Consider the following 12502-nt stretch of genomic DNA (forward strand, 5'->3'; position numbering starts at 1 on the left):
ATAAAACAAACAATTGAATCGATACAAGCAAAACAACTACAGTAGTGTGGGATGCCCTTCATTCATACACGACCGCGCAAATCACCTCGTCTTGATAATTCCTGCGTTGATGAGTTTCATAATCTTCTGGCGTACCACAGGGTTCTTCATGTGATCTTGCAATGCGCCGGCATTGCCCTGCGCTTGCTGCAAAATTTGCTGCATCACGGGGTCGTTCATGATTTGCTGAAGAAGAATTTCTGGTTAACACCATAGCGTTTGACAAGATCAGATAGCACTCACAGCAACTTCGGGGTCCTTCATAGCTCGCTCGAGTGTCTGTTCCTCCGTCTCTCCGGCACGCTGAGTAAACAAGGCTTGCTGGATCTTGAACTCCTGAGCTTGAATCTCCTGAGAGTGTGCATTGGCAGTGTCTGCTGATGAAGCGGCCTGTAGGGCTTCAAGAGCCTTGCTATACTCGCGCATCGTTTGCAGGATGGTGCCTTTCCGGATATATGCCTTGACTGAAGTAAAGTTCAAGAATGGCATACGAAGAATCGGACGCAATCAAACTCACCAAATGTAGGATCGACCTCAATTGCTTTGTCGGCATCTTTCAGAGCTTCAACCAGTGCCATAAGCTTCATGTACGCTGCCGCCCTGTTGTTGTATCCTCTTGCATCGGAAGGATCACGCTTGATACTCTCTTCATACAACTTCACAGCCTTGGCAAAGTCACCATTCTTGAATGCGGCATTGCCCTCCTCGCGTGCGATGGCAGACTTAGCAGGGTCAATGTACGCCTGCTTCTCGGACTCAATGATGGCTTTCTCGGTGGCTTGAAGCTTTGCCAGAATGGTAGCGTCACGGTGTTCAGACAGCGACTTTTGATAGTACTTCTTCGCGGACGATAGGTCGTTCTTTGCAGTGTACGCAGTCCCAATACGGCCGAAAATTTTGGCGATTATCTTGTAGTCTGCGCGGAGCTGGGTCATGCGTTAGAAATTGGCACGTGCATTGGACGGGAATGGCTCACTCCTCGGCCCTCCTCAACAGCCGACTCGCATGTCTCAATACATTTATCGTACTCTTTCGCCTCGAGATATGCAGCGCCGAGGTTGCCAAGGAACGTGATATCCTTCGGCCACAAATCCCAAGCCTTTTTGAAGTATTCTGCCGCTTCGGCGAAGCGCTGTGCCTTGTAGTGCTCTGCGCCCTGAGCCTTTGCGGCAAGTGCGTCTGCTTTGGCTTTAGCCTCCTCGAGGTCCTCCTCTGTCATCTCGACGTCTTCTGGCTCAGGGGCTGGTGCTGGTGCTGGCGGTGTCTTCGATTTGGATGCAGATGGGGTCGGAGGGGTTGGGGCCTTCGGGGGAGAGGAGGGTGTGAAGCCGGGTGGGAGTTCGTCAGAGCCATCATCGCGCGAGAAACCTTGCATATCAATGCCCATAGCGACACCCAGGACGTCGATCATGCGGGGGTCTGATGAGAGAGCGCTAATAGGGGAGGGTTAAGTGGTGCTAAGGGACAGGGTTTGAGGAACTAAACTTACGATTCAGCGAGTGCGGGGTTTTGTTGGAAGAGTTTGATCTGGTAAGATCGGTTAGTTGTGTAGAGTGAGATTTTGAAGGATGAGATACCTTTTGCACGAACGCTGGGTCTGCCAAGTGTTTTTGTGTTCGAGGATTGGTGGCTAGCTTTCCGATGAGATTTGGGTCTGCAAACATTTTACCGAGGCCAAAGGATTCAGATCCATCCCTAGCTGGATTGAGCAGCGTGTCAATGAGTTTTTCATCTGGGTGAATGAGGGTGACCTACACTTTGCATCTTTCACCTCTTGTAAACCCTTGCGCAAGGCAGGGCTGTCCTCAAACTTAATACCTGCCTCGTATGCCTCGATAGCCTCATCAAATCGTCTTTCACCGTGCAATGCAGCCCCTTTTCTTGCATAGCCTTTGGACCACGACGGGTTGAGATTGATACACTGAATCACAGTAAAGACATCAGTATACCAAATTCGAATCCGACAAAGCTCACCTGTTCTGCGTCCTCGAGTGCTGCAGCCCACAGCTTCTTGCCAGCTTTCGCAGCACTCCGATTTGAAAACAGGACATGGTTGGAAGGGTCGAGGGCGATGGCCTCTGTGAAAAGCTCGATCGCTTTGTCGTAGTCCTTAGCAGAAAAGGCCTTATTGCCCTGGTCTTTCAGCTGATTTACCTAAAAGTGTTTGTCCGCGTCAAATTGTGCAGTCACGCAAATGAATTGGATACGATGTCACGCACATCTGACATGCTTTCGTGGAATGAGGTTGCTGAAGGATCTCAGCTGGTGGGCGTCAAGTCGTGAAGATGGAGTTGGATATTTGCTGTGTAGTAGAGACTACTAGGTCTTTCACTAATTATACTACTTCTCCTCTGTCTTGGTACTTTTATACAATCTCGTCAGAATGAACCGGATATTGAGGAACCTTCTCGAATCTTCGAGCAAGGAGAGTCCAAGATTGGTCCAAGCGCCTAAAATCGTTATCTTAATCTTATCAAAAACCAACCAACCATGTCTACTAGTAGATTGATACTTCGAAGAAGGACCTGCAGACTTCAAAGACAACTGCGCTGCTGCGGCGTGTATTCTTACGATCGATTCAGGGCGGATTACCAGTACATATATAAGAGTAGGGTTCGGAATCGCAGTTCTTCTCAATATTTTGTGCGCGCAGGTACTTAACGCACTTACATTTAATACTGGTTCTGCCTTTGACGGTTACAGGTTACGCAGATTCAAAAGCCCTTCGGTTCTCTTCGAGCCCTTGCCATGGAGTCACCTTTGCATTTCGATTCTAACATGCGTCTATTCATTCCTCACCGTGGCCCAAGCGCAATACAGCCAGGGCGATGAGAACCTGGAGGAAAAGTACCACATCAAGAAAACGAACCTCCAAAGACCTGCCGGCGTAGAAGTCCAGCCACGAGAAAGTGAGCAAGTTTGACCCTAATGTCTACCTGTAGCTCGTTTCCCTTTGACACAACTGATACAAGTGCTCGCTTGGCTTGCACGCACTCAACTTCCCCACGTTAGCAACCACCGTCGGTCCCGTCCCCTCACTCATTAACTCCCCATCTGGGTTGCACACCAGAGTGTCTGCAAGATCTGACAGTGGCTACCATTGCACATGCATGTTGCAAATGAAACCCCTTAGTGAACTCCTCGGTGCGGTACGCTCTTCCAGTGGGCGCAAGATGGATCTGGTCCATAGGCTACTTTGATGCTATGGGTGTGGAGGAAAATGAGCGATAAGGAGATGAACATGTTGGAGAATTTTGTACTGGCCGTCCTTGGGAGCTCACCGTTGAGTGCTGTTAGTCGCGAACGTGAAACCTGTCCTACGTGAGTTTTCAAATCGTCCAATTATCTGAACAAGCGTTGACGAACACAACAGATGGTAAATATGTGCGAACGGCAAGACACTGTTTGATGGGGCCTTCATCTCAATGTCTACACGCCGCTCATAGTTCCATTGATCATGTTTGACGTCAGAGTCGAAAAAAAGGATTTTGGTGGCCATCGTCGCATTCTTGGCAGCAGCATTCACTGAGTGTCATTACGCCAGCCAAGGCCCACAAGTATCTGAATCCGGCAAGTTGCATAATTGGTAGACGACTGATTTGACACAAATTGCTGGGGCACCAGGGTGATAGCGGTGATATCTACCGTGCATGTGAGCTTTCTCCTTTCTCAACGAGCAGTAGACCTTATGTCTACGCGCATGCATTGGCGAGAACAAGTGATCGGCCGCAGTTATCACGTGGATACAAAGCAAAAACAGTCAGCTTGACCTATTCATAGGGTGTCATGGACGCTTGCCTCAAGAGAACTGATGCTATCACGCCTCGGTCGCATCAACTGACTTTTCATTCGCACAAAGGTAAGCATCTCAGAAATCACATGTGCACAGGTCTATGCTTGCGTGGTCTATTTTAGTGCAATATTCCGATGGTTCACACCCCCAGGCATATCCGACTTCTTATAACGTTTCCGATAGGTTTTCGAGCGGCCTTATTCTTGTTGCATTTCTTGCGGCATTTCACGGCGCGCAAGAAATCTGACATTGACCCCAAGCATTCGCCTCAGCTTACGAAGCTGCGAAACTCCCGGCTGTCCGACTTGTCCGACACCGCAATGAGTGACCACTGACAAGGTGATCGCACGATGCACAGGATACCGAAACGCCCGCTCCAGCCACCGCCTTTCTATCATACATACTCGTCAAGGTACTCAGATGGTCCAACAAGGCTTATTTTCGGCCAAAGATCCTACGTACTTAACCTGCGCGACCATTAATGTGCTGTCCCTCCATTCTCAGCCTCTCTTATGGCAGCTTCTTCCAAACCGAGAGAAGGAAATTGGTATCCATACGGTCTTCTTGCATACGACACACTCCCGAATCGCCAAGATGACTCTGAATCGATAATAGTCGACCCGAAGCCCGCTGCGGGGGCTAGCACCGATTTCTACGACCGCGGTCTGACAACTCGCAGATATGCTGTTGTTGGTGTGATGTGTACGGGTGTCATCAGCTGCTGTTGCATCACTGCTGGCACGGTCACTTTAGCCAATCACGGAGTCTGGGGAGTAACCAATATAATGGCACTGAGCAGCCCGAGCAACAACACGACTCGATTGTTCCACCAGAGAGAGATACTGGCCCTAACACTAAACTTAATCGTCACACTATGCACCGAGTCCATAGGCTTTGTACACGGCATCTCATTGCGCTCTGCGCTAGCATCAGAGTCTCGGCTTCGTTTCAACACTAATCTGCGGCTTCTCGCCGCGGCTCGTGGATGGAGCAACCCCAATGGTGCCCTGCTCAATGGCATCATGTCAATCCTCCTCATTATATCCTACAGCTCATCCTCACTTGTCTTGTGTTTCGACACGGAAGTGACATTTACTTCAGGACTTGAATTCGGAGGCGATTACTTCGAAGAATATGTTACCATCACTGGGTTGCCTCTACTCATGTTGGGCCTCACACTTCTTCTCCAGGTGGTGATTGCATTGTCAGGGTTGCGGGCTGCCAAAATATCAACGTGGAGCTCCTCGCCTTTCGACTTGACCGCCGCTTTGGTTCATCAAACCCAATTGACCCCAGTTCCTTTCCGATGCGTGCGTGGCGTGTCAGACCTGAACGTGGATGAAGGTCCTGGGAAGCCCTCAGAGACACAGCCCTCTGCGTGGCGTGCTCATCCTAGCATCCGCAAAGTTATCATTTCCCTTTGGGGGATCGTCGTAGCATGCGCTGGATGGGCCGCGCTCGTTATGTTCATCTGGCACAAGTATAACGGCAACGAGTACTCCAACACCCCTGCGCTAACCCTACAATCATGGTCATTCTTCCTCGGCGCGCAGTCTAATTACGTCACGTATGCCGTCCCGGGTGGCAACGTTCAGGGGTGGATTCTGGTCTATGTTCAGATGGCAGTTGTCCAGGGACCGTTGACACTTGGGTTGCATTACTCCGAGCTCATCGCGAATGTCATTCGAGATGAAAGACAGTGGAGATGCGCTACCAGAAGGAAAGGACTCAGAACGGCGACGAACCCGCTGAAGGTTGTTTTAACTGATCCGTGCTGTCTTGTACTTTTCTTGGCGAAACCTTTTCTGCGTGAGTCATTCGCGTCTACTTTTTTATATGTACTATCTAACACGATTATCAACAATATAGACTGGATGTTTGGGCTTTCTTTCATTTCGTCTCCCTCAGCCGATTTCAGGTCAGTCAAGGGCCTCTGGGTAACCATGGGTACAGCGCAGGTTCGCAAATACTGTCCATGATAGCCGCTACACCATCCCCAATGCTCACACTCGTGCAGATATGGAACTTATGTATAGCGCTGTCTATATTCGCCTGTTTCTTCACTCTCATCGCACTGCACCGACCGCGTGGCTCCCAGCCGGCCGCATACGGTCACCTCCAGACACTCGCCAACCTCGTAGACGAGTGGTCGCCTGTGATGTGGTGGGGTCACAAGGAGGACGGAATCCCTTATTGTCACGCCGGTAGGGTACTTGTATGAGCACGAGGATGCTGCATTTACGCGTTTACACAGGGACGAGCGATCACCCGCTGCCGGGTGTGAAGATGGAGTGTGTTTATGCTGGTTCTGGTGTCAGGTCTCCACGAAATCCCCGCCCTTGAAAAACAAATTCATCTTTGTCGACTCGGGCTGATATGGTACCTAGTCAGTAACGGCGCGCGCTGCGCACAGCTCGAACGAGGCTGTCTGCCTCGTCGCAGGTAGCTCGGGATGTGTCGTATCATCTTTCTAGCTGTGTCGATTTGTACGACTGACCTACCTGGAAGTGAACACCGTACTCTTGGACAGTATTATTTACACACGATATAGACATTGATCCAGATGTTCACTGTGTCTTCTTCACATGATACTCGACTTCTCTTACTACAGAAGTTAGTACGAGGCAACATGGCATCTGAACTGCAGTTTCACGAAATACCTCGACTCTCCCCTTCGAGACTCAGGTGAAACGAATCCTTCTTGAACACTATGTCTTCCCTCAGCACGATAAGCATGATGGGGAAACCTGGAACCAAGTGTCATTGAAAACTATGCATGTCTCCCTCGCTAAAAGCATGACGCTTGAAACTGAGAGCTCGGTACGCGTATCTTCTACCCGCGCGGTTAAAGCGTGACTCCTTTACCGCAGAATTAGAAGGTAGGCGTAGTGAGCCTCAAGTGTCTCCCCCCGTCCCCCAGGACTTTGATTCGTCGAAACATCGCACTTACGCATAAAATACGCACAACATTACAGAAAAACGCACTAACAAGAAATAGGTGCAAGAAATAGGTGCACAACGCGGAGAGCGCCAGATCGAGCACGTGTGAAGAGTAGTCGTCGTTCGGTAGGGGGTTCGTTATCGATGAGGCGCTAAGGGAGTTGGTCAGCATTGTCATACCACCGATCGGCACTTCCTCGACGTGTTGTCATGTCATCATGAAAACAGACGGTGATCAGAAGACCGAGTTTGTCCAGATTGTCAATCGAGTCAAAGCTTCTTTAAACAAGGTGTGGTTAGAGAAGCAGTGAGAAAATACTAAGTGAGCATAGTCATACCCTGGGGAACAGTGTAGGTCACAGACAGCTTGAATGCATTGTCGATTCCTGTAACCTTCAACAGATCGTGCACATGTGGCAACCGAGTAGAAAGGGATGCTAGAAATTGTATGTCAATGACAGGGTTTAAGAATGAATAATGTGTGCATCAAACCTACCCTCAAAGCCGAGCACACATCTCCTTGACCTTATTAACAACATCCATCAAGCGATTCACACCCTCCCATTGGAGAACATCGCAGTTCCAACGAGTGATGGGTGCCACGTCGGCAAGAATAGGAGGGTGAGCTTCAATAAGCTCTGGTTGGAAGATACGGGTGGCTGAATCACATTCATAAAAGGAAAGCCGAGTGCCAAACGCACTGACGCCGTGAAGGATAGGAATGGCTGGGTTGCCCGCGAAATCCATAAAATATTTTCTCATTTGTTCATCGGCTTCTTCACGTCTAGAGTCGTAGATAAATGAGGCAGGAGGTTGAATCTCCATGAAGAAAACAGGACGATGCTTGACCTCCACTACAAGAGCGATGATGTCGAGGCTCTCCTGGGAGTGGTACAAGGGTGCCCTTTTGAACTGTGGTACGATTTCATATGGCTCTTAAGAGAGAAAAGGGTCAAGAGAAGTCGTGTGAATGGACCATAGAAAACGGACTCGTCACGGCCAGAAGGATTGATGAATGTACTTGGGCCATGGAAATTCTGCCATTATTGAAGAAGACAACCCAGTAGACTCCTAACTTATCTTTACTTAGTGACCAAATAGACACAATCAACTACTACTGTCATGACAAAAGGCACTCGAGCTCGTGCATGGCCTATGCCCCATACATCAATCTTTTAATTCTACTATCGCGAACGATCATAGCGGCGATGAACTCGTCTTCTATGGGCCATTCACACGACTTCTCTACACCCTTTTCTCTCTTGAAGGCCCATATGAAATTGTGTCACGGTTTAAAAGTCGAGCATAGTCCTCAATTGACTTGACCGTCGTTTTTGTATCACTATCCCGTTTTCTTCGATCCCCTACCTCATTTTCCAATCCGTCTGTAGATTGCGGGCGAGATGAGTATCTACGTAGATCCGTGGTCCAGTTTCACGCAATGCTAGTGCAATTACCGCCACATTAATATTGCGATGATTCTGGCAAAATCGACTGCTTATGGCGTTCCAGAAAGGCATCCCAGTAACCGTATCATTGCCACCTCGAGGCTGTGGTCATCTTAGCGAAATGTTATAATCCGCGTCCATCATGATGACAAGTTGGTCATCTAGTAACTATCCTCTCCCCTCCGTCATGGCAGCTTCTTCCAAGCCAACAGAACACAATTGGCATCCATCCAGTCTTCTTCCCTATGATGCACTCCCGAATCGCCAGGATGACTTCGACTTGATAATGTCTAGTGTGAAGTCCACTGCTGGGACTGGAACCGATTTCTACGACCGTAGTTTGACAAGTCGCAGATATGCCTTTGTCGGAGTGGCTTTCTCGACTGTCATCAGCTGCTGTTGCATCACCACAGGGATTGTCATTATGGCAAATCGCGGAGTTTGTGGGGCGATTCCCTTGTTTGAAGAAGACAGTCGCCTGTCAAAGGAAATGCAGACGTTCACATTGAACTCACTGGTCATGATATGCACCGAGTCTACAGGCTTCGTACACAGCATCTCGTTGCGTTCTGCGCTAGCCTTAGAGTCTCGGCTTCGTTTCAACACCAATCTGCGCCTTCTGACCGCAGCTCGTGGATGGAGAAACCCTAATGGTGCCCTGCTTAACGGCATCATGGCTGTCCTCCTCATTTTATCCTACAGCTCAGCCTCCGTTGTCCTATATAACGACTTCAAATCCACTTCAAGAACATGGCTTACTGCCATTGCAGGGTTGCCTCTCCTCCTGTTGGGCGTCGCACTTTTTTTGCAGGTCGTAATTGCATTGTCAGGGGTGCGGGCTGTCAAAATATTGACGTGGAGCTCATCACCTTTCGACTTAACCCCCGCTCTGATTCACCACACACAATTGACCCCGGTTTCTTTCCGGTGCATGCGCGGTGTGTCCGACGTGTATGGAGGTCCAGCGAAGCCGTCAGAGTCACAGCTTTCCGCGTGGCTTGCTCACCCTAGCATCCGGAAAGTTGTCATTTCTCTTTGGGGGCTCGTTGTAGCATGTGCTTTGTGGGCAGCACTCATAACGTGTCGCCCGATAATAATCGACCCCCCAGTCCCCATGCAGTGGACGTTCCTTCCCGATGGCAATTATACAGTTGTTTACATGTCCGAAAGGATCGGTTTTCAGTGGGGCCTGTGGTCCCTTATCAACATCGCGGTTATACAGGGACCACTGACACTTGGGCTGCATTGCTCTGAGCTCATTGCGAATGTCATTCAAAATGAAAGACAATGGCGACGCGCTACGAGCAGGAAAGGACTTCAAGCAGCGACGAGTCCACTGAAGTTGGCTTTCGCTAATCCGCTCGGTCTTGTTATTTTCGCCGTGAAACCTATACTACGTGAGTCATTCGTGTCTAGGTTTTCTTGAACAATATCCTTAACGATACAGATTGGATGTTCGGCCTTGCATTGGGTTTCGATGGGTGGACAACCAATGCCTCGTATGGCAGTACAGTTGTAGAATTTGGGATATCCATGTATTCCACCCAGGTTCGCATTTATTGTCCAAGTACAGCAGCTACAGCATCCTCACACACTCGTGCAGATCTGGAACTTATGTATAGCGCTCTTTATATTTGCTATTTTTTTCACTCTCGTCGCACTGCGTCGACCGCGCGGTCCCCAGCCGGCCACATACGGGCACCTCCAGACGCTCGCCAACCTCGTGGACGAGTGGTCGCCAGTGATGTGGTGGGGCCACAAGGAGGACGGAATCCCATATTGTCATGCTGGTAGGGTACTTGTATAGTGATGAGGATGATGCATTAAACATTTTAAATAGGGACGAGCGATCATCCGCTGCCGGATGTGAACATGGACTGCGTGTATGCTGGTTCCGACATCGACTCTCCCGCACCTGTCTTGTGAGAACCCCCGTGTTTGAAAAGAAATTTATGGAATTGTCTTTGTCGACAGATCTAGATAGGAGCCAAGTGCATATCGGGAGGGCTGTCGATGCACTCATTGTATTGACAGTGCACACGGCCAGCCACGCCGTCGAACGAGACTTTTGTGATTTTCATCCTGTCTGCGCATTTCACATAGCTCGGTATGTTGTCATATCATATTGCCCCTGGTCACGCTTTCCAGTCGTTGTGGTTTTGTATACTTTGGACTGTTCTACTCGACCTCGGATTAGCAGATTCGCATTGTCATCTTCACTTGGGACTTGAATTTCTTTTGCTACACAAGCTACATAGTATAAAGTTATTGGACTCTATGGTTTCACACACTGAATAACAATTATCTTCGGAATGTAGGCTTCACAGCACTGGGACAACTTCATTGAGCTTCCGAGAACGGTCAGCACTGCAAAATTCACTGACATATTAATTCCCTTACCACTGACTTTCCTCTATCTCATGCCATCACGTCACTATTCATAATGACTTCCGAACAGTGTCAAAACACCTGCACAAAACACCCACATAATGATGGCATTAACTTAGGAAGCATACAGGCCAGGCACATTGATCATGCGCCCACTGGAATAGCATATTACACTAAGGCGGTGGACAGAAAGCCCATGAAGGTGTTTCGAACATGCCACGTACTGTAGATAATTGTACCCCAATATATATATGCGATGACGGCCACTTATAGATAGTAGGTGATGTTGTTGATGCCCAGTATTATGCGCAATCGCAAAGGAGGGTTGACGACAAGAACGTCCACAATTTCAAACTTGTACAGGCTACAAGCTCAAAACTATGATAGTCTTGACCGTGGGGGCCCAGCTGTTGCCTTCATATTTGTCGGAGATGTATGTACGTCCAGCGCATGCTACAAGGAGCCCCCAAGAGAAATGGTATCTTCGCGGATGCTTGCTGTCGAGTTTCATTAGACCACTTCCGAATTTTCGCAAGTGTGTCATGATGACATACCTGCAATGACGCAACTACACCTGACGATACTCGAACACGCCGTTCTAATAGGCATATCTGCGACTTGTCAGACTGCAGTCATATAAATCTGTTTCAGTCTTAGCAGTGGACTTTGTATTAGAGTCAAAGTCATACTGGCGAATCGGGAGCGCATCGTACGCAAGAAAACTGAACCAAACTTGTTCTGTTGGTTCAGGCCACAAGAGAGGCGGAGACATGGTGGTTAACACATTCAAATTGGCACGCGGATTAAGAGTAGAATCTTTCACCAAGATAACCATCCTCTGGGTGTATGCAACTTGGAGTCGGGACATCAGCTTGACGTGGCTGAGTCGAGGCGACCATCTCGCAACGGTAGGTGTACCGTATACACAATTTTCCTTCGTCAAACTGCTGATAGACCAGTGGTCGAAGCCGAGAGGAGCGTTGCATCTGTGTTCTCGACAAGTGACTCACTGATAAAGTTCATGATGAACCATTGGCTGTTCTTCACGTTTGTGGCTTTGCCTTTGAGGCGACCCGATAGTTGATGACCTGTTATGGGGAGGGCTCATTGAACTGAGGGACGTATTGTTGTGCACTGCTCCCCGTGTTGAACGTTGAACCAACTAGTGAGCCGGGTAAGCTTGCAGAAGGCGTTAGCCTGCATCTTGGGGGAGCCGGCGGCATCTATTTATAGAACCTAGCTCTAAGTACTTGGTACTTAGGCCTATCCATTCGACTCTCAGATAAGGCAGCTGCTTTATGAAACACTTTTACCTATAGCTACAACAGGCTACAACGTGGTAGGCCTAAAAAAAACTGACGTGTGCCAGTGAAGGTCAGGTGGCATGTTAAGCTTCACCCCAAGTGGAGCGTAGATGGCATTGTACGCCACATTTTGATGATCCAGTAAACCTGCAAGAAAACTAGACTTCTTATGGAGTGCAGGAATTTCAGCGGCCTTATCCTAGCTCATTCATAGGTATGTATACATTACATCAAGGGTCGTCACTATCCTGACACATTCTGTTTGTTGGCCCCGACTCCAGTACATCAGCGCTGTGCATTGCATCGCGGGTGGGTGCCACGTGTATGCTGTGGTTCCCTCTTTTATCTTACAAGCACTGCAGTGTTTCACGACTGCTAGCTAACATCTTACTCTCTCACGAATTCGTTCATATCCATCATTGAGCTGCCATTTACCAGATGTCGAAATTTGTATTGGATCATCTTGATGATCCTCCACCCTTGGGTGAGGAGCCAAACTACCCAGAACACACCCAGGACCCGGGCGAGGTGCACCCCAGTGAAAAGCAACAAATCGTCATTACCAGTATGTGCCATGTATCTCAAACTAG

At 48.9% G+C, this 12502-nt stretch overlaps 5 protein-coding genes across 5 annotated transcripts; 3 read left to right on the forward strand and 2 right to left on the reverse strand.

Annotated features, from left to right (window-relative positions):
- Window positions 1–81: 81 nt before the first annotated feature.
- Window positions 82–2267, reverse strand: EDB91DRAFT_1248584 (chaperone; the record flags this gene model as incomplete). Its single annotated transcript, XM_041322957.1, has 9 exons — window positions 82–225; window positions 283–503; window positions 557–965; window positions 1016–1472; window positions 1529–1566; window positions 1617–1738; window positions 1795–1960; window positions 2014–2193; window positions 2259–2267. 9 exons carry the CDS (start codon window positions 2265–2267, stop codon window positions 82–84), a joined length of 1746 nt encoding a protein of 581 aa, XP_041176933.1.
- A 1989-nt stretch (window positions 2268–4256) lies between these two features.
- Window positions 4257–6407, forward strand: EDB91DRAFT_369116 (uncharacterized protein). The gene is made up of 3 exons (XM_041327024.1): window positions 4257–5641; window positions 5702–5790; window positions 5850–6407. Exons 1-3 carry the CDS (start codon window positions 4345–4347, stop codon window positions 6051–6053), a joined length of 1590 nt encoding a protein of 529 aa, XP_041176934.1. The 5' UTR covers window positions 4257–4344; the 3' UTR covers window positions 6054–6407.
- Window positions 6408–7270: 863 nt separating this feature from the next.
- On the reverse strand, window positions 7271–7802 carry EDB91DRAFT_1248586 (uncharacterized protein; the record flags this gene model as incomplete). The annotated part of the gene is made up of 2 exons (XM_041322958.1): window positions 7271–7707; window positions 7763–7802. 2 exons carry the CDS (start codon window positions 7800–7802, stop codon window positions 7271–7273), a joined length of 477 nt encoding a protein of 158 aa, XP_041176935.1.
- A 111-nt stretch (window positions 7803–7913) lies between these two features.
- On the forward strand, window positions 7914–8563 carry EDB91DRAFT_1133953 (uncharacterized protein; the record flags this gene model as incomplete). Its single annotated transcript, XM_041318751.1, has 2 exons — window positions 7914–8054; window positions 8082–8563. Coding segments are annotated over 2 exons (300 nt in total), but the record flags the coding sequence as incomplete, so codon positions are not given.
- EDB91DRAFT_369145 (uncharacterized protein) lies at window positions 8259–10178 on the forward strand. The gene is made up of 3 exons (XM_041327025.1): window positions 8259–9617; window positions 9668–9768; window positions 9824–10178. The coding sequence occupies exons 1-3, from the start codon at window positions 8363–8365 to the stop codon at window positions 10025–10027; spliced, it is 1560 nt and encodes a 519-aa protein (XP_041176937.1). The 5' UTR covers window positions 8259–8362; the 3' UTR covers window positions 10028–10178.
- The last annotated feature ends 2324 nt before the right edge of the window (window positions 10179–12502 follow it).

This window comes from Suillus paluster (genome assembly GCF_016628075.1).
Source record: "Suillus paluster strain FC165 chromosome Unknown EDB91scaffold_27, whole genome shotgun sequence".
NCBI lineage: Eukaryota > Fungi > Basidiomycota > Agaricomycetes > Boletales > Suillaceae > Suillus > Suillus paluster.